Source organism: Ptychodera flava, chromosome 8 (genome assembly GCF_041260155.1).
Source record: "Ptychodera flava strain L36383 chromosome 8, AS_Pfla_20210202, whole genome shotgun sequence".
Classification (NCBI taxonomy): Eukaryota; Metazoa; Hemichordata; class Enteropneusta; family Ptychoderidae; genus Ptychodera; species Ptychodera flava.
The window spans coordinates 22726081-22748199 of record NC_091935.1 but is presented as its reverse complement, the minus strand read 5'-3'; the positions used below and the strand labels follow the sequence as shown (position 1 = coordinate 22748199).

Genomic DNA, 22119 nt, shown 5'->3' with positions numbered 1-22119 from the left:
AATAAGTAAACAGGAATCAATGAACTATTGATCATTATATTTGCAGCGTCATCGAGGGTAAATAAATAAATAAATAGATAAATAAATGAACAATAAAAATTAAATAAATAATAGATAAATGAATTAGTAGATAAATAAATGAATAATAAATAGGTAAATAAATAACTTAACAAATCCACACTTTACATGTTATAAAACCGAAATACATACACAGGACGTTGACTTTAAACGTACAATATGCACTATTATTAGCCGAGTCTAATGCTGTGTATTGTACCACTGTTGTCCCTATTTGGAAAACATCGCCTGGTGTGTGGTTGCTGTATAGAGTTACATTTTCGGAGTTGTCCTTCACTGTTGGTACTATCCATGTCACGTTAGTTGCCTTCAAGTTCCCGTCATCCTTTGCAAAATTCGTCATATCTTGCGGGCATTCTTTGAAACTTGGTGGCGTTGTGTCTGAATGAATAACGAAACATATTTGCGTAGTCGGGATGCTATATCCTCGATTCTTATCAGTTGGACAATTTTCGAATGTATGAAAAATGTAAAACGTGATATTTGTAAATGTGAAAGCAATATCTTCGACGTATAACAGAGCATAATCGGTAGTTTATTTAAAAGTGCATATTTTAACAACGGAACCTTCAGTGATGAATCGCAGCCAGCTATAGAGCTGTTAGCTATGCAAATGAATGAGAAGCGCTTCCTACCGTACCTATTTCACAGTGGTTTCCCAGAGAAGCCTGGATAGCAGACACAACCTCGGTATCGATGACAAGAAGCAGACCATGCAGGTGCACAGTCACACGAAATGTTGCAGTATTGTCCGAAAACATTTTCAGGGCACTCTGTTGAAAATAAGGTGTGATTATTACACCTCACTCATTCAGCGTGCACTGCCATTGGTTAAACACGACTCACGTGACATGTAAAAGAACGTGATGATGCCCTCTGCGAACTTGATGATGCCCTCTGCATTTGATATTACATGGATGACGTCAGCTTACTTACTGTGCAACCTTTCTGCTCGTAACAAATTGTCGTTCGCTTGTAGGCCTACTTGCAGTCGGCAACTATGGCTGCGAAACGTCATGCAGAGCTGTCACCGGCACAGTTAGACGATATTTTGATGCAAGTAAACAGCAAACGAACGAAAATAGCAACAAGGAATGCAATTTCTGTGTTCAGCGACTATGCAAGCAACAAATTTGGATACGCCACCGAGGAGATCGGCAAACTTTCAGCGGCAACCTTAGACTTAGCACTGACAACATTTTACGCTGAGGTGCGGACTCATGCAGAAAGGCGAACTGTACTCGAAGAATTTTGTTCGGTGTAATAAAAATAATTACACATGAGAGCGGGCGAGGGCATCATCAATATTTCGATCATGACCACCATACCTTGGGCAGGCAATAAATCGTGATCTTGCCCTCGCTCTCATGTGTTATTATTAATTATTCTTCAGTTAAAATGTGAAAATCACCATTTTTTGATGCCTTTGAAAGGCCTGAATGCGTATACGAGTCACAACAATAGTAAAGCAAATATCTTCTAGCAAGTGCATCTCAAACAACGTAAATAAAAGGGAATGACTTGTCAAGTGTTTCGTACAGCTTAACTTGGCACAGTGGTTTTACTTTACATCTTCAAGGCTGTAAACCGTTTGCCCTTCCGACTTTGGGCAGCTAGTTACCTGCCCTTGGGCATATAGTCCCTGCTCAGACTGTAATATATGTTTCATAATAGTTTTGTAGGATATGAGACACATACTTGTCGTAACGGTTGCAGTGGCAACAAATAAGTTGTTGTATTCATCTGTTGCTTCACATTTATAGTGACCAGCCGTCTTCTCAGTGACACCCCTCTCTGTTTGCAGGATAGATATCCTAGGACAAAAATTGCATGCGGTTATGAAAAGGTCAAGTCAGTTGATTGTATCACGTGACAAGCAAGCAGCAAATGTTGAAGATTATCATAATTAGTCCAATGTAGAATTGAAGAATCATATTAGAGAGTTACCGTATAAATAGATAAAAGTATAGAAAAAATATTATCATTAGGCCACAGAAAAAAAAATCTTGTTCATCGGATTTTTTGGACCAAGTCTCTGGAGCGGCGAGCGAAATTTTTTTTTTTTTTTTTAGGCCGAAGGTAAACGCGGTCCTCTGGCATTTTTGCACAGATGCAGACAAGGCAAGATAATTGTTTCCCTTTTTACCAGAAATATCTCAGACAAGAAACACTGATACTGGTAACTGAATTCAATACTATATTTCCCAACAATAACATAGGCCATTACATTCACAGTTAGTGTTTGCACAACATATTCTGAGTATTCTTGACCGCGGACATCCGGGAACTTGCGGATTTTACGTCATTTTTGCGTCACACTGCCGTGAGAACAAAATATTGAAGTGTGAATTTCTCAACCTTTACACCAGTATTCAAAGTTTCAACATTATGTCAATGATAAACACTAAGTTCTGTCCTTTGTCACATAATTTCTGCATTGTTCACTGTCCTGTATAGTCAAATCCCAATTCACCTCACTCGCTAGCAATAGGTGAAAGTGACGTCACTCCGCGGTCAAGAATTTCAACATTCTCTCAGAATAAAACTGAAATGTACAGCAAATTACTGAAATCCAACAATTCAGTATTGTCCTTTAATATTGTCCTGGTGGGACCTAGCATCTGAGTTTTTTCATTTTACTTGGCCCCATGTTTGGCCTCTTTACCACTGTCTCTACACATTTTACACGATGGTCTAACAACACTGTACTGTGTGATCGGAGTGAAGTTAGGCCTATATAGTCATCTTTCAGATCGTACTTTAACATCGGCGCAACCATGTGTTTTGTCATTGCCGTAAATTTTTATACTTTCGATGCAATTTTCATTCAATCGGACGCACCGTCCATCTGCTGTCACGATCTTGTTGAATAAATCGCCAAACGTAATATCAGGACAAACACTGAATAGCGTCTTTGGAACTAACTGTTGGCCATCACGTCGAATGTTGGCGATCAAATTAATACTCACGATGTGACATGTACCGGTACTAACCTTTACAAAACGAGGAAATTTCTGGCCAAATCGACCCACTTTGCGTCGTGATTCGCCAAATTCAGACGTCACAACAACGTGTTGGCGGTCAACTACGTCGGAAGTCTTATTCAAAATCCCGTGCCCGCAAAAACCCGACAATGTGTAGGGCGCCACCAGCGGCAGTACTAAAAATATTTGTAATGCGGAAGTGAGAATTTGCCACGATCAAAAAAAAAAAAATTTCCAAATACGCCAAAGTAGAAGCGGCGATTCCGATGAACAATTTATTTTTTCTTCCTGGCCTTACAACCATTAGTAAATGAGTTTTAAAAAGATCCATGCAGATAAATGGACAAATATTAATGAATGAATTGATAAATTAAAAATCAAACCGGAGAAATCCAAGGCAAAAAATTAAAATTACTTAAAATCCCTTGCCCTGTCATCTTTTTCGTTATGAGTCCCACAGTAGTTACATAAACCAGTTAAGACTTAATCTAAAAGGCCCTGCTTAAGTCTTACATCAGTAGAATTCAAACGTACATACCCGAGCATACGTTCTTCCACATTGAATCCATCCTTTGTAAAGTTTAGAGTGTGGTGATTTAAGTATTCACCATTAAGCGACCACGAGATCCTGGACTTCCACTCGTCGTTTTCACTTGGCAATATGATGTTATGAGTTGTACACGTTAAAATTAGGAGTGAACCATACACAAGTTGCTGTTGTTTGGGATGAATCTCGATGCAAGATGTGGCTATATAAAAAACCAAATGACAAACTAAATATATATATATATATATATATATATATATATATATATATATATATATATATATATATATATATATATATATATCAAACACCTATTACCTGGTCATGAGGGCTATAGCGCCCGTCTATTACCCCGAGGGGCCGTGTGTTACCAGAACACATTGCTATTCCCGAGGCCGTAGGCCGAGGAGTATAGCGATGTGTTTCTGGTAACACACGGCCACGAGGGGTAATGAACGGGCGCTATAGCCCGAATAAAGACCAGGTTATAGGTGTTTTATAACACACCACACGCTCATGTTGTATTATGTTATAGTTGTTAATGTGTTTTGATATTTTGCACCGCAACAATCCATTGTCACTGTGACAAGTTTACTTGGCGATATTTCCACAGTGCTTACATTTGTACGTGCTACCACTTTCTTTCAAAAAATATCCTAAGCATACCTAGCAACAATCCTTGATTGCTCTTGAATCTTTTGTCGAAGAGCTGTTCAAGTCAAACGCTGTTGGAATGTTGGAAAATGTTGGAAAATCTGTTTTAGAGAGAGGCTCGTCGCTCATTCCGGACGCACATTACGTTCTACACACCTGCCATTGTTGCAAAGTTGCAGACGACACTACGGTCACGTGACCGGACACTTTTCCAAATTTGGTCTGAACAGAGTGTATTTCTTTCGCATGTTTATAAAACAATCAAATAAAGTATCCTTTCTCTTTAACCGTTTAAAACCAGAAGACAAATAATTCTTGAAAATGCACTTGCCCTCTGCTAAGTAGATATGTACATGCATGTATGTGTTGATGGGAGGATGGATGCTTCTCGGTATGTTCTCGAACATACATACAGACAGACAGACAGACAGACAGACAGACAGACAAGGGAGACAAAGAGCGAGAGAGTCAGTATGTTGGCCTATCTGTCCGTCTGTCTGCAGGCCTTTCTGTCTGTGTTACTTACGGATATCACAAGCAGGTCCTTGCCATCCGGATTTGCACTTACAAGCGCCATTGAAAACATTGCATCTTGCATCATTTTTGCAAATGCAAGGTTTGTTGCAGCGAAAGCCATACTTTCCGTCTGGACAACCTAAAAAATAATAAAATGTATTGTGTGTAATCATTTTTACTACATTTTACGATTTGACCTCAAAGTTAACGTTATTAGCGTGTATGGCCGAATGTTTTATGCATTTCAATATTTTTCAAAATTTTTGAAATTTTGGCCTTGAGATTGACAAAATACTTAAGCTTGAAAATGCTTCGATGATTCTAAATACAGAATAAAATGAAGGGCTCGAACAGAAAAGAGATGACATGAAAGTTGCTGTCAGTTTATAACTATAGTGATTTTTCTTACCTATGTAGTCTATCCATCCCTCACCGGAGGATACTTGTTGTTTTCTAACTTGCAATGTCCACTTTATTGGCACTGAAAGTAATTTTGTGTTGATGTTGTTGAACACTGTTTTTAACAATGCATACGGTCCACTATGCGTCACGTGGATTGGGTTGAACCATTCCTCGTCATACAAGGAATCAGATGGAAACTGTGCCTGTAAAGACAACATATCATTTAAAAACACGATTGGAACTAATTTGGGATAATTTGATGGTGAAGTAATGCCGATTTGATCTACAAATGTAATCTCATCTGCTTTTCTTTTTTTGTTTTTTTTTATGAGTAATTTGCAATATTGCAATATTCAGCTAAATGGCACCTAACACTTTTGAGAAATTTGAAAAATTTTAAAATCCAATTATCCTGAATTAGTTCGAAAAGTGTTTTAATATATTGCCACAATTTAGATACCTCATGTGGCAAGTCTATATGGTATGACAAAAGAATATTGTAAACATTTGTGAGTCCCAATATCGATCCTTGAGGTGCATTCTACCTTTTAACGATGACTATACTTAGAGGAGAGAACTTTGAATTAAAAACGCATATATTTGCATGGACAGGAAACATATATCTCAAGTTATTGAACGTCGTAATCACAGTACGTGGTTTATCCCATGATGCAACTCGATTTGTACACACAGAGATCACCATTTTACCACCGAGGGCGCCATTATAAATATGACTAAAGCTGTCCAAAAATAGCCCCAGCTGGATATTGAGGTCGAATGCCTACGCATGACTTTTATCCTCGTTCGCAGTTACGTCAATGTGATAGCCCGAAAGACGTACATTTTTCAGGTTTTTTTCTGGATCTTTATAGCATTTTTCTATCCAAAGATGCATATCATAGGAAATTGTCGTTAAGTTTTTATTTTTCTGCCTTTTTGGGGATATTTTTAGCTATCTCTTCTCTGGTTTTTTATCAATGATGCCTGGAAGAGTGCATACGCCATTGCCATGCTTGTTCCGAGCAAAAGTATGTTCTCAGATTTTTATTTAGTGAAAAATGAGATTTTTAATGGAATTTGGCTATTTCTCGATTACAAACGTGGATGTTAAAAAATGATCAACATTGGATTGTGCAACTAAATACGATTCCAACGATATACTGCTTGCCTATGTTGACCCCGAAATCGAGGGAGGAGATAGAGTTTGAAAACGGACAGTCACATCGGAATGAAAAATGTAGTTTGCCATGTTATAATTTTGCTTTTGTATGCACATGCACTGTACTCAGGCTTACGCTCGCTTGTGCCGGGATTAAAATCGTAGGAGACACGGTGCTGAAACAAATACAAATGACATGGCTGTATCTGTGTATTGTGTACCGGTATGTAATTTCTCGATCGCACGAAATATGAATCAATGTTCATTTTTGAACGGTCCTTGAACTGTAGAGACTAGAACAGATAGGAACGTGGCTTTGCATTGCCAACTGTTGACAAAACCTTTTTGTTACGACGCGTTTATAGGGTTGCCGGTCTTCTGCCGGGGACCGGCTGATGTAAACAACACTGGCCAGGCCGTACGTAAAACTACAAAGGCGCTACGCAGTACGCTATCAACATGTTCCTGCACGCTCACAGGATACTGAAGTGTTTACAGAACTTTCACGATCACTTGTTGAAAATTGCGGTCTATTAAACGTTCACAACCGGCGTCAACAGCTTTGCTGGTTTGGAAGGGGTGTCGATTCAGTGCATCTTGCGTTCGCCGAAATGTGTTTCTGTCACCGCGCAGCCGCAGAGCTGACAAGTAACTCGGTAATGCATGCTATCAATGTATCAGACATCGCCGCATTTGTGCTAAAAGTTGCATCCTTATAACTTATATCTACTGAAACCACAAAAACCGTGTCGTACATGTCTCTGGCCGATGATAAATACATATACGTGCATACAAGAAAAACTTTCCACTGTCAGTCTAAACATTTTCGAGGCGCTCGCAACGCGCTGATGACTGTAGCTGCATGTACTCAACTAATGTATCGTGTTTCTATGGGTGCATACGCGCAATGGGGATACCGCATGTGTAACGGACAGGCCGATCTCCGTGTGTACAAATCGCATTGCATCATGGGAACTTTCACGTACCGTGGTAATCTTTGCTGTAGCTGACTTAAAATATTTTGTAATTCTCAAAATTCAAATCACGTACTTCATCTTAGTTGCAAGCATGCATAACAAACTGATGATTCTTTTCAGGCTATGAAGTAATTCAAACATACATCAGAACGTATGATAACAAGAATACCTTTTCATGATAAAGGCTGAACGCTACTTCAAGGTCGCCAACGCCTAATGCCTTCAATTCGTAATCAGATCCTCTAAGGTCGAGATTTAAGGACGAATACCAGACATGGACGGGGAAATACATAGTCAGCTTACCTAAAAATAAAAATAACAAAAAACAAAAAAAACAAAACAAAAATGATTATAGCACTTTGCTACACAGTTTGCTATATTAGGTGTTGTAATGACCTTACTCATCTGACTCTGCTAAACAAGGGGGTTTGCAAAATCTTGTTATCTGCGATATTTTGTTAAATGATGTTAACACTCACATTGCAAGTCGACAAATAGAACTACTTTTCCTTACTTACATAAACTTGTGAAAGGACGCATTTTGAATTCTCTCTCGGCGGTAGTTATAAGATTCTTTTGGACGCCAACGAATCCCCTTTCGACCGGTGAGTACAAACTTTTTCCAGTCACATGACTTGACTTTTCTGCCATGTTTTTCCTCTCTGCCATTTCCGATAATTCACACAGCAAAATTTTTTTATCGTTATTTGGTGCTGTGGACTGTGGCGTGTTGCACAATGACTGCTGATTCCAATCTTTTATTGACTCATTGATTTAGCGTATATGCCTTAATTTCACAGCCTTCAGGCTAGCCTACCAATCGCTTGGCGTTCATTTCTCGGGCATACGCTCCAATGTAGGTTCACCACGATCAACTCACCATATGCATCGTATTGTTATGATATCGATCAGCCAACAGACTTGAGGCAAGTCTGCACTATTTTGCTAAATGAGTAGAAGTCACTGTTGCAGATTGACTAAATTCATTTAATCTCCAATGCATCAAACCTCTATAACTATGTGAATATTTACAAGGAGCATACGGTGCTATAATCAATTTGTATTCTTATTGCTTCAGTCCGCATTTGAAAAGTTGCAATATTGTAAAAACTTACATTGATCATTATTGATGTCTCCCTTGAATTTCCCCTCATAAAAATGCGGTATTACGACCTCTAACGGCACCTTTGAATGCCCATAAAAGAAGGCAATAAATGTAGGTATTTCCTGGTAAAAACAAAAACAAATCATTAATTATATGATCTGTTATGAGAGAGAGAGAGAGAGAGAGAGAGAGAGAGAGAGAGAAGAGAGAGAGAGTAGAGAGAGAGAGAGAGAGAGAGAGAGAGAGAGAGAGAGAGAGGAGAGAGAGAGAGAGAGAGAGAGAGAGAGAGAGAGAGAGAGAGAGAGGTTACCCGATATGGCCTGTTTCTGTTTTGTAGAGAGAGAGAGAGAGAGAGAGAGAGAGAGAGAGAGGAGAGAGAGAGAGAGAGAGAGAGAGAGAGAGGTTACCCGATATGGCCTGTTTCTGTTTTGTTTCAACGTCACATACCCATGCCCCGAATTTAACAAATGATGGGAAAACCTTCAATTCCGGGGGGTACCTTTTATTCTGCCACCCGCATATGTTTTGAAAAACTGTACTATCCATGCATGCTTCATTGGTAAACAATACGAAGCCTTGCCACAGACGTCAACATCAAGCGCGACAATTTTTACTAGTCTCGATGAACACCCCGAAAATGATCATTGGAGTAAAAAAGGTTAGGTTAAAAGAACAATTTAATGGTGCAATATGTTATTACACATATTACCAATCTCTACTCTCGGGCGTCGGCTTCGAAAATAAGTCAATGTCGATTTCACACGACTGTAATATAGAGGGAGAGAGGCGGCCATTTTGTTTGTTTAAATTGAGAGTTGCCATATGAACAGGTGTCGTTTTGCGATGCCACTGTCACTCGCGCTGATTATCTGTTGGAGGTAGACCGCATGACGTGCCATTCGGATGGTAGAATGTTTGCTATAGCTTGTCAAAAATGACAAGAACATCATTGGAATAACCAAGAGATTGCATGACAAGATTTAACTTCATATTGTGTCACCAGAAGTAATCTTGTTCGATTCTCAAATTCCTTCAAATATTTTGTCGGGAACATCGCATCGTAGAGAGAGAGAGAGAGAGAGAGAGAGAGAGGGGCGGCCACTCTGTAAGTTGTTTACTTGGTCTACTTTCAAGTTACAAATGTAGCGTGAGTTCGGAAACTCTCTCCGAAACTTCTTCCTTGCTGTTCTCCGTAAAATTGTAATTCCATAGGTGGCAAGTAGTGGGAAAGGCATTTTCTCAGGCATCAGAAGATATGTTAGCTTAATTCTTCCCTCCATTTCGCTCCACCGGGTACATGTAAACTTCTTGACAACCTGTGAGCACGGAGACATGCAAATTCACGCAAAACATATTCCCACCCTATAGCGTCCTAGCGAACTTCTACTGTCGTAAGGCCACCTCTGTAGTCTACGGACTGCATCTTTATGCCTTCAGAAGTTGAAGGCGCATCTCTATATCAGCCTGCCCTCCTTTTCGCTTGCCTAATCGAGAACGCGATGCATTAGTGTTGGTCACAGGTCCATAATCAGGCCATAGCCAATGTTAACATCTGGTAAATTACGTTATGTTAAGTCATCTACATTATCAGATGGCTGAATACCTTTATCATTGTGCTTAGCCAATCAGTGACAAGTAGTCATTTTGTTTTGCCAAAGAGGGAAGAAAAGTCGTATGAGCGCGACATCGCCGCACGGTTTCAGCAGGGGATTTCCTCATGCATGTGGGGAGCTTGGAAGTTTTCAAGTTTGCTGGAAGGTGAGGTTTCAATTGTAGCAGACAGCAGGTGAGGACAAATGTCACGCTCCCTCCAAACTTATTTTTAAAAAAATCCTTTGAACATAAAATATTGACATCTATTGTAGAACAATAGGTCTCTTACGATACTATGACTTAAAAGAACGTCCAGTTGGTTACCTCTGAAAGGACTGCATAATATATGAAGAAATAGTTAAATAGAACTTCAATTCTGTTTTCAATACACTCCTCTTTCAGACATGTACTCATAGCCTTCTCCGTGCAATTTACAGTCCCATACTTCTGGAATGTTTACAGATAATACAAGGTGTGGGAGGAACATATACAGTGGAGATAGGTTCTTTATGGCAAAACACTTATTTGGTGATTCAGAATTGGATATATAACAACCTGTCATGCCACAAAGATAGGCTTCCGTAGAAGAGATGGTATATTCAGTATCACATGAGTATGTAGTTCTATACGATGTTTGTTTTTTGTATGTCTAAAGGTAACACTCACTCCCAAGAGGCATTGGAATTTGTTCAGGGAATTTTCTACATGATCACAAATTATTCACATCGATTTCAGAACTCATCGATAAGTCAACAATTGAGGTTATTACAGACTCATTTCACATTTATTTTAGTCACATAAGCTTATTCATCGTCCGCTTGAACAGCTGGGAGGAGCAGATTTGGCAAAATGATACTTAAATTATATTGCATTCTTTTAAGGTTCCAAGACAAGAAATTGACCATTTTAAACTAACAATTCTCTAGTGTTTAATAAGCTCAGAACCCCCGTAAATTATATATTTTCAGAAAGCGTAGATATAGGGGAACATTTTGAGTACCATAGTGTCACCATTGTTGACATAGCTATCACGTGACAGGTAATTTGCATAACCTTTCAAAAATCGGTTTTCCCTATGTTTTGTTTCAATGCTTTGAGATATGTGGCTGAAATTTGTGTGAGCGCAAGCTGTCCTAAGGATCTTCAAAAGTGTGTCTCAGAATTTTTTTAAACCTTCTTAAACAGTTTTTATGCCAGAAAAACTTCCAGAGCAGTGAATTTAATCGTAGTTGATTTCTTTAAAATTGTGCTCCAAAAAAATTAAGCAAGATATAAAAAATCTGAGACACACTTTGGAAGAGCGTTGTGACAGCTTGCATTCCAGCAAGTTTGAGTCAGATATTTTGAAGTATTGAGACAAAACGTAGGGAAAACCGATTTTTGAAAGGTTATGCAAATTACCTTGTCACGTGATAGTGATGTAAACAATGGTGACACTGTGGTTACCAAAATGTTTCCGTATATCTAGGCTTTCAGAAAATGTATACATTACGGGGGTTCTGAGCTTATTAACTGTTAGAGAATTGTTAGATTAAAAAGGTCAAATTTCTTGTCTTGGAACACTAAGATGAAAGATTTGAGAATGCTTACCACTTTTCGCAGCCCTCTCGTCGGCATCTCACACGTTTCATTGTAATATGGTGGCCATCCGTCGACTTCTTCAAGTATTATTGTTACAGTGCACAGCGACTGGCTTGTGTTCTGATCATTCCGTGGCATAGGTATAAGTGAAAAAGTAAACGGGGTATATGAAAGGTATTCGGTCACCTGTTTTTTAATAGCCAATAGCAGATTTTACGCGGGTGGCAACTTTTTAAAAAGGGCGCCTCCACACGACCAGCCATGGCATACTTAGCAGCGTCGTGTGCATGTTCTTGACGTATCCAATATGGAGGACTGACAGCTACAGGTGTTACGGTGTAGTACGCTAAGCCCCGCCCTTTACCATATATGGAATATGCAAATTTACTGTGATTGTGTACCTTTAATATCAACATATTAGCTATTCAATGTGCATCTTGTCGAAAATCTTGCAAACTAGTGTAAAAACTTATTTAATTGTGTCAAGGGTTATCGTACATGCGCAATAGAGAAGTGCACATGGATCATGGATGTATTTTCTTCATGTGTGACTGCACGTCATGTACAGCAGCTTGTATATGTACGGTGCACTGCTCAGCAAACTTTCGGACTGCAAGCGAGCTGTACTGGTGGGTTGTGAAATTATGAGTAATAAATTTTTGATTTTCTGTTCATCATTAGGGGAAAAAGCTTGGGCACTGTCCCAGCAAGTACCTAGACATCTGAGTATTCCATAGGTTCCACAGCATCATTAGCAGCACCAGCAATGACTTAGCTATGGTTTCCAAAGCGGAAGCTTCTACAAAATATTCTACCTTGGCAAGTCAGTCAATTTATTAAAAAATGCAATGATACCATGATTTGTGGTGGCCATATGACGAAATTAACTCTTGTAACGTTTCCCAGATATTTTGTAACAAAATCATGGAAAGCGCAAAACTGTACCGAAAAGGGCACACGTTGGCATGAATACGGGTACACTACTACGGTGCCACCGAACAAAAACCCACGTAGCCATATGTGCAAAGCATTGCTGTACAAGAGTATGATCTTCAAAAATTATAAAAGTTATAAAAGATATACCATTATCGGCCATGAAAGCGTTTAGAACCTTCGTTCTGATTCAGGAGCCCAGCCTAATTTTGATGTGGTCGTGGGTAATTCTTGAAAGCAGGGAAATGTAAGCTCAGATTTTAATGAACTCAGACAGTAACTCACCTGAACTGTCTCAATTAGGATGGTTAGGATGTATTTTCCATCTATATTACTGTCAAGGTATCCCGCGACGGAAATATCACCCGTGTCCGAGGCCACCTTGAATCGCTCATTCTATAATGACAGAACAAGTAGCTGCCGTTGGTTAACAAATGATACTAGGAAGTGACGAAGGACACATATTATGCGCTGTTTCTGTCTGTTTGTTTTATGTCACTCTTTCTTCATTCTTGATATTTGGTAAAATTTTTTCCGTGCTAGCAAGATACCTGTGAGTTCACCCAAGTAATTAAATATATTCGTTGTTACCAAACTATCGGCAACAGAACACAAATATTATTTTTGTGACATTGTGTATATGTGCGCATTCATCCATGCGTGCATTTTTATGTCTGTCTGTCTGTCTGTCTACCCGCCTGTATGTATGTATGTATGTATGTATGTATGTATGTATGTATGTATGTATGTATGTATGTATGTATGTATGTATGTATGTATGTATGTATGTATGTATGTATGTATGTATGTATGTATGTATGTATGTATGTATGTATGTATGTATGTATGTATGTATGTATGTATGTATGTATGTATGTATGTATGTATGTATGTATGTATGTATGTGTGTGTGTGTGAGTTAAAGAGGTGTATATGTGTAGTTATACTTAGGTAAAATTATAAGTGAGATAAAATTTACTCACCTTGTTTCCATCCATTATTGATACATTTTTAAACGTAAGACGAGTTGGAGTTGATGTCTCTGTAGGCATGGGCTTTCTTGAAGTTTCATTAGTTGTTTCGTTGCTCTGAATGAATTTAAAAAAAACAAATTTGAATATACCTAATACGTTACTATATCTACGATATAAACAAAAAACTTCAGGTCTACAAGTGCTTGATGGCAACTCCACTCCTCAGATAATACCACATAACTGTTCAAGGTCTCGTTGACGGTTAAAGTGGCATGATATTGTCTCTGTTACATGTGTTCTTATTCTGATACAAAGAGTCCATATTTGATTCTGAAATGATTGGTGTCTCGTGTAGAAATTAACAAAAGTCGTTTGTTTTTAAGACATTTTAAAGACATTTTGCAACCCATTCTGAGTTTGAGCTGATGTGCTACGAATATATGTTATCGCCGTCAACTACACTGAGTCATGCCTATACGATACGTTCCCTTCGTTTTATAGAAGATGTCTATACTCCCTAACATCGGATTACAAGAATATCACTTGCAATCCGTAAGTCAAATTATTGGAGACGCCAATTTGTACCAGGGACCAACCGAGCGGTTCTCTCTGTGGCCTCTCCGCTAGGCGACTGATGCCGTATGTTGTGGGTTTGAACCCGATTGAAAACTAGCCGTATTTGATAAGCCCCCTATCAATTTCCCTCGCAATCCTCCAATATTCCTAGGAAAACACCCAAGTACTTTGGTCATAAATACACTGCTGTGCTATCTCCATTCGATCTCCCTATGCAAGCTTCTGCATGGATCAAACCATTTCACGCCAGCTTACAGCTATGGCTGTTTGATATCAGTGTATTCAACGAAGCTCATGGCACACTGGTTATATATTACAAAACAATGGGACGCTGGAGTTCCCGAGACAGTATCATTAGGAAAATGAAACGTTTTCCAAGTACTTTTTTGATTTCTTGACCCTGCCCACCCCATCACCTAAATAGAATAGTTCATTACACAGTCAAGTCGGCCATTGTTTATTTTCATTCACGGACCACGATGTTAGTTTTCATCCTCTGAACATGAAGTTTCTTTGTCTGAAGCAATTATCCTTTCATCTGTGAAGAGTTTTACTGGTGACTATTGCAATTTTCACTGCTATGGTGTTGTTTTCCCAAGATACAGACTGCTTTTCCGTGCAGTCCATCAAAGACAGTTTCTATACACTCTACAGTCCATGAGTCAATGCATGTCAGTTAACATGTGCACTATGCTGTTGATCGGCAGCATACATGACGTCCTCATGTCAAGTTTTGGGATTTTGTTTATGCTGAAATTTCACCAAAATGCCATTTCTGTATCCAGAGATTGTAAGTTTGATTTGAAAGAACGATATAAAACACTGTGTCAGTTAATCTCGGAAATCGTGGCTGAGTGTTACTGTCTTTTATCCATGGTTGTCGATCAGTATCACTGTGTATTAGGGCCTGCAAGGCATGCCAGTTCATAAAATCGTGAGAATATTTTTTCTCTGTCGACGTCGATTTGCCTTACAATGGATTTGCAGGCGAGAAAGAGCATCATAGAAAAATGGTTGACAGCCGTTCCCAAACCAGTATCGCCGCAGAAATGCATCGCATGCTCGGCAATGTGAACGATGTCATAATGAAATACCAGAGAACCGGGCATTTCCATGAGTAGAAGTTCACCGTCGGCCAAGAGTCAAATCAGGGCCCCGCTCAGTACAACAACATTTACTGGCTGTAACTCAGTTATTCCGTGTGAATCTTTCTAATTTTACCGTGGAACTCAACTTGAACTTGAAACATTGCCATGGAGACAACAAAGCAGGCCGCAGTGAATGTTTATCTTTAACACTGACCAAAGTACTTGGGTGTTTCCCTAGGGATATTGGAAGATTGCGAGGAAAATTGATAGGGGCTTATCAAAGTTGGTCTCCGGTACAAATTGGCGTCTTCAATAAGTGAGATACGACGATGTTTACTTCCCTGAAAACTTACTTTATCAAGTCGATTTTGTTACATTCCAGGTAAGTGTAAGGTCACAAATAGACTGTTTATATCGAAATCACTTGTTCAGAGGGTGTTAGGAGTATGACAAAGGCAATCCATGGCAACTGCGTTAGATGTCAAGGGCCTATGGGCAGTTTTACACTCAATTTCCTGTGGACCCGCGTTATTGTATCGTTGTTATTCATTACAAAAACAATGCAAATGTGAAGAAGTCATTTGCTCAGCAGATCAAAGTGTGCATTGTTCTTATTTTCAGTTCACAGGACAAAAACGAATGCATATCCTGTATATGTAGATATTATTCCCTAATATTTTTCTTCGTTCAGCTGGGGGAAATACGAGTGACGTAATGACCGTGTCACCACTCGTCTGCGACTCGTGGTGACACGGTCATTACGTCAATTGTATTTCCCCCAGCTGAATGAAGAAAAATATTAGGGAATAATATACTTATCACATGCACAAGCCAAGAATTCGTTATTTTTTGCAAAGTAAAAAACTTTTCGATGGCGATTCCACATTTAAACTTTTGAACTACTTTACGAATAATATCAATACGCCGTGGGCAAGTTGTCGATCATTTCAAGTCGGTAGTCGTCCGTCGCGTGAGCGAGGAATACGGCGTTCACGTTCGTGTATGAAGCAAATATCAGACCACCTCTCGGTCTACACGTACCTTCCGCAAAGTTATACACCATTTCAAATATAGCATAGTCTTAGAAATTTACCGCAGACAAAGATACGCTATTTTTCGGGAACAAAAATCGACTGAATCTCGGCGGCGCGAACACTGTGTAACGTCGCGCCTGACCCTGGTTCAATGCTTATGGAACCCACGGTAACGGGACCAGCTTTGAATTCGTTGTTTCCGCAAATAATTCACGTAATTCCTTAGGAATATACAGGCGGTACATTATTGTGCTTTCATTGCTCGCATTATTATTGTCGTAGTCTATGAAAATATCGATTTCATTACATGACTGTTGGAGGCCAGGACACCGCACTTGACCCCTTGTTGCAGTGGAAACGGTATCATGTCTACCGCATGAAAGCACACAGGGCGTCGAAAGTTCAGGCTTCGACGGGGTCTATACGAATACGAACCCCCATATTGGCGAAAAAACTAAAGCACAAGGACTCAAAATTTACCTATTGGATGTATTTTGTCAGACTCTAAATCATGACTATTGTTTACGATATTTTCACGTCAGACACATTTTGATCGTGGGAGAAATACCGGCCGCGATGTTGTTTGTTTACATTGACGAGCACACCGAAGATCGACGCAAAAAAAGTTCCGACAGACCAAAATTGATGACATAGACGCGGGTTGTCGTGACGTAGAACGACCTGAGAATAAATCCCGTATTTTTTGTTCGGAGACGACAAACTTGGCTTGTGCATGTGATAAACGAATTTAGCTCTATGTCTTATTACTAATGATGATTTTTCTCACCTGACAATGGGGAAGGGTAAAGATGATTTCACCAACAGGAGTGTTCTGGAACCAAATTTAATCAAATGTAAGATATGGTAACAGGATATCTACGCACCAGAATTACAGTCGTCTTAAATGGAGCAAGGTGGCATGAATGGAAAGTAACGGGGTTTGACTGAAAGAAACAGGACAGCATTAACAATGAGCGTGATTATCAAATTTGGAAAGGAAAGATTTAAACAATTTTACAGAACTGTAAAATGCATTATTTTACATCATAAGAAAGTTTTCGTCAAAAACGTTTTCTTGTAGAGAGTGAAATGAATTAGTTGTAGGGTGGTACCGTAAAATAGCCGATAAATACTTCAGTATTGCAATCACTGATCTGAACGCTGATGGAAATATCAGATGCATGAAATCAAAGGGAGTGGTGTATAGTATATGATATATCTTAGACAAAATTGTACGACCGGAAAACAATCTTTCTAATCGTATTTTCGTCTCCTTTCTAGTGCCTACAAAATGTACAATTATAAAAAAATGACAATATTTTTCTTTTGAGATAGTAATATCGATCGGATCCAATTTGAAGTCACGACCTATGTTAACTATTCACCTCGCTAAAAACATCAGGAAGAAAGCTGCGCTTTGTATACATTCATCGGGAAGGATAAGGCAAGGGGATTGCGCTCCTCTTACCACGTTTACGGGGGGAGGGGATTTTAGTTTATTGATGATGAAATGTATGGCTATGTATACTATCAGGAAGATGCATGATCGGTGTTATTCCGATTGCAGGACCATTCCTCACTTTCTGATTGTTTGACAAAGCCCATATGAAACGCTGCTGTTGTCCCTTTCGCAAGACCTCTTATGAACAATTGAGTTACATTGTGCATTACTTACAAAGCAAGCGGGTTGTATACGTGCTTGGAATGATGAAAAAGAAAACCAGTTCATGTTTAAATCACTCGATCCGTTTACCATCATACGCAGACCTTTACGAGGCACCAAATGTAAAAAAATAATTTACACAATCACGCTTATTTCAGAGATAGATGGAAAATGAATAAAGCAGAGTGTAAAATACTATACATACATACATACATACATACATACATACATACATACATACATACATACATACATACATACATACATACATACATACATACATACATACATACATACATACATACATACATACATACATACATACATACATACATACATACATACATACATACATACATACATACATACATATATATATACATACATACATACATACATACATACATACATACATACATACATACATACATACATACATACGTACGTATGTACGTATGTATGTATGTATGTATGTGTGTATGTATGTATGTATGTATGTATGTATGTATGTATGTATGTATGTATGTATGTATGTATGTATGTATGTATGTATGTATGTATGTATGTATGTATGTATGTATGTATGTATTCAAAATTCCTCTCTACATACATTTTCCATCTGGTCTATATCTGAAATAAGCATGAACGTGTAAATTAATTATTTTACATTTTGCGCCTCGCAGACCTTACCTCGGGAACAACGACTTCAAATGAGCATTGGGACTTTGAATAATCGGCAACAACATTTGAATCAGTATGGTTTCCTCTGAATTCGCATGTTATCTTGAAATCTAGAATTATAGCATAAATAGTTTTGGAAATGAGTATCTCGACACTTTTAACAACGGACCAGTATCGCATCTTAGAAAACCTTGAACAGATCTGTTGCCGATAAGGATTGATACATCCAGCTAATTATAATCTAAATGTAAATGCCTGGGAAAAGCTGAAGAAGCGATGTAAATGCCACGTGACATGTTTCTATGGAACGTTGTAAATACTGTCAACGAGGAAAGAGGAATGAAGTTTGTTCAAGAGACTAAACGAGGAAAATCCTCGGTCTTTTGTGGTTAGCCGTTCTGAATACATGCAACTAAGGTCCTTTTTCGATGCTTTAGTTCCTCTTTTCCTCAAAACGCACACACAAAAATAGCTTACAAAGCAAAATTGCAGTCTCACTAAACATGGTAGGAATCGGTTAGTATTATCTAAAGACAAAATTCCAGTCAAACTTACCAATAATAAGCAGTAAGAATAACAGTCCCATGATATTTCGCAGCATTATGGCACTTTGACTGCAGCTTGGCTTGAAGTCGGGGCAAGGTACTGCGCATGCGTGTAATGTGTCGTCAGATGAACATCAGATCTTACAATGTAGAGAAGAGGCGGAAGTGAAAGCGTGTCAGAGTATTACAGTTTACATCGTGCTGGATTTGTGCTCTTCGCCACGGTGTAAACTTGAGGTCTCCTCCCTTTATAATTTTAAGTTGGCAAAGCGAATTTTGAACTTGTCCTCTGCAGTTAGGCACTGCAACTGGGTCAACATATGACGAGCCTTGAATACATAGAAAGCGACATTTGTGTCATTCACAAGCTGGGAAATCCCCAAGACTGTACCCACCATTGTTCAAACTTTGCATGCAAGATGATTCAGAGGTTAAGGTGTATCACCATAAAAGTCATAGGGTATAACGGAATTGCTGCGACAATGATGAGCTACGTTCAAATGAGAGCCTCTTGGCGAGGGGTCCTTTTGTGTAGATCTCTCTAGTAGCCTGACACGAGATCCCTATTAGCATCGACAACAAATAAACAATCAAAGCAATCGCAAGCAGAAGTGCTGGTTGGATTACTGTAACTATGATTAGCTTATGTCCGAACATTTCTTACGAACCAGCTTCCCTGGTCAACAATTGATTTGACAAGGCTGCATTGACAAACACCTCTGGAGCGCGGGTGGGGGGTTGAATCTAAAAAATGTTCTCTGATTTTTTCAAATGCCCTCCTCTAACAAGCTAAAACGAGGCCAAATGCTCCCGTTCTGACTTGTTATAATTTTGAAATCCCCTTCAAAATAAAACTGGCCTTATTTTGAAATCGGCAGATTTTTTCGGTGTCTGTGGGTGTATGTGTCTAAACCAGATGTGTACAGAAAATGCTCACGTTTTTCATTATATATTGCAGTTGTGTGTAAATTAAACTTATGCCACAAGTTTTCAACCTTATTGAAACTGTAATGATCAACATCATAAACAATATTCACCCAGATTAATTCTTAAATCTTTAGGTATACAAACATTTAGTTAGCTGAAATAAAAATATGAAATTTCTTTGATAGTTGTCATGGTCGCATCACATTATATAGCAAGTGTAATTGCCTTTGGTCAAGTCCTTCAAGCTAAATATGCAAAACTGTGAAAGCTCATTAGATATGCAAATTAGGAATTATCTAAAGTAAAAATACTATTAGTGATTTTGAATAATGTTATTTCATGGTATCTTCAATGTACATAGCATGTTTCATCAACTTTTTTCAAATCATTTAGATATATATCCCCAATTAGGAAGTTAATTAATTTGCAAATTGGGGATTGCCTTGAGTAAAAATGGTAAATGACTTTGAATGATGTTGTATCATTGTATCTTCAATGTACACAGCAAGTTTCTAGTTTTATCAACATCGGCAGAGTAAATTTATATATATATATATATATATATATATATATATATATATATATATATGATTATATATATAATATATATATATATATATATATATATACATACTTGGTTCAAGTCTGTGATTTGTGAATGTTTGAGTGGAGTGAACGCAATTATTTGTATTCTGCTTTCATGTGAAACGCGCGCGTGAGTGGACGCGATGAGTAGGGTGAACGCGATGAGTGGAGTGAACGCTATACAGCGGAGTTTCACCAGGAATCACAGACTTGGCTTTCTTGCACGATCTGCGTTGCTATAAATTATTCATGAGATGACGTTTTCTTTACTCATATATTATTCATAAGATGACATCACTAAATTTTACACATTGGGAGGAGTTACCAATTGACCCAAACGAGACGTGCATAAAACTCACATGGCGTTGTTGACAAAATGTCGAGTGCGATCACTTCCACAAAAGTCAGCATGTTGTATCACTGAAAACGCGTGAAAATATCTGTGTTGTTTGTGGGGCCCATGTTGCAAAATGCGAAAATCGTCGCCGGTTATTCAAGGATGGAAAAGACACCGTCCTTACAGTTGTAGCCTTTTCTCTTACGTGCCCAAAGCGATGGAAATCAAAACAATGTGGACATTGGGGCGACTTCGTATGTCAGTGATTTTCTGCTGCCGGTAGGTGCGCAGACGAACACATCTTTTCCCTCAATGTAACTCTCAACAAGCTTTCTTTGGTAATCTCGCATGATTAGCGATGGTCGGTCGATCAGTTGTAAAACGCGATTGATGTACGAACTTGATGCCATTTTTCGCCCAGATATATTAAAACGTACTCGATGTCTAGCTTTGCACGGAGATGACAACAAACTTTTTAGTGCATCAGAGGTTTATTAGCATGCGTTCTTCTTATTGGCCAGAATAACGGCGGGGGCTGTCAATCATTTTGTATTTGCTCTACGTCACTGTGCACACAATACGTCTCACCGCATGTACATGGCAAGAAGTCCAAGTCGGTGAATCCGGCAGAAACTAATCACACTACTGCGCAGACTCAAACGTGACGCATTCAATCGCTGGGAAAACCTGGCGTGAGCTGCCAAATTCCGGATAGGTTTGTACGAAATAGGAGAGACGCAAGAGAAACTATTTAAATGATTTTTTTTAATTCATTGACTTGAACAAAGTCTAATATATATATATATATATATATATATATATATATATATATATATATATATATATATCCCTAATTAGAAAAGACCATTAAATATGCAAATTAGGAGTTAGCTGATTTAAAATGCTTAATGACTTTCAATAAAGTTGTATCACAGTTTTTTAATGTACATGGCAAGTTTCGTCAACTTAGGTGAGTCAATCGAATATATATATCCCTAATAAGAAAGTTCGTTAAATGTGCAAATTGGTAAAATGCTGAATGATTTTCAACAATGTTTTATCATAGAATCTTAAATGTCTAGAGCATGTTTCATCAACTTTGGTCAAGTTATTGAAGAAATATATCCCTAATTAGGAAAGTCATTAAATGTGCAAATAAGGAATTGACTGAAGTAAAACT

At 38.5% G+C, this 22119-nt stretch overlaps 1 protein-coding gene across 1 annotated transcript; it reads right to left on the bottom strand.

Annotated features, from left to right (window-relative positions):
* Window positions 1-708: 708 nt before the first annotated feature.
* LOC139138800 (uncharacterized) lies at window positions 709-19210 on the bottom strand. The gene is made up of 13 exons (XM_070707336.1): window positions 19101-19210; window positions 18555-18655; window positions 16989-17033; window positions 13513-13617; window positions 12815-12925; window positions 11606-11716; window positions 8433-8544; window positions 7487-7620; window positions 5189-5384; window positions 4790-4918; window positions 3601-3811; window positions 1777-1892; window positions 709-851 (listed from the first exon to the last, which is right to left on the bottom strand). Exons 1-13 carry the CDS (start codon window positions 19144-19146, stop codon window positions 724-726), a joined length of 1545 nt encoding a protein of 514 aa, XP_070563437.1. The 5' UTR covers window positions 19147-19210; the 3' UTR covers window positions 709-723.
* Window positions 19211-22119: the final 2909 nt, after the last annotated feature.

Excerpts from the sequence above, each read along its gene's own strand:
- LOC139138800 (XM_070707336.1), bottom strand. The coding sequence starts at position 19,146 with ATGCTGCGAAATATCATGGGACTGTTATTCTTACTGCTTATTATTG. Across the intron at positions 5,385-7,486 it reads TCAGCCTTTATCATGAAAAG|GCACAGTTTCCATCTGATTC; the intron begins GTATTCTTGTTA and ends TTGTCTTTACAG. Across the intron at positions 3,812-4,789 it reads AGGACCTGCTTGTGATATCC|CCACATCTTGCATCGAGATT; the intron begins GTAAGTAACACA and ends TTTTTTATATAG.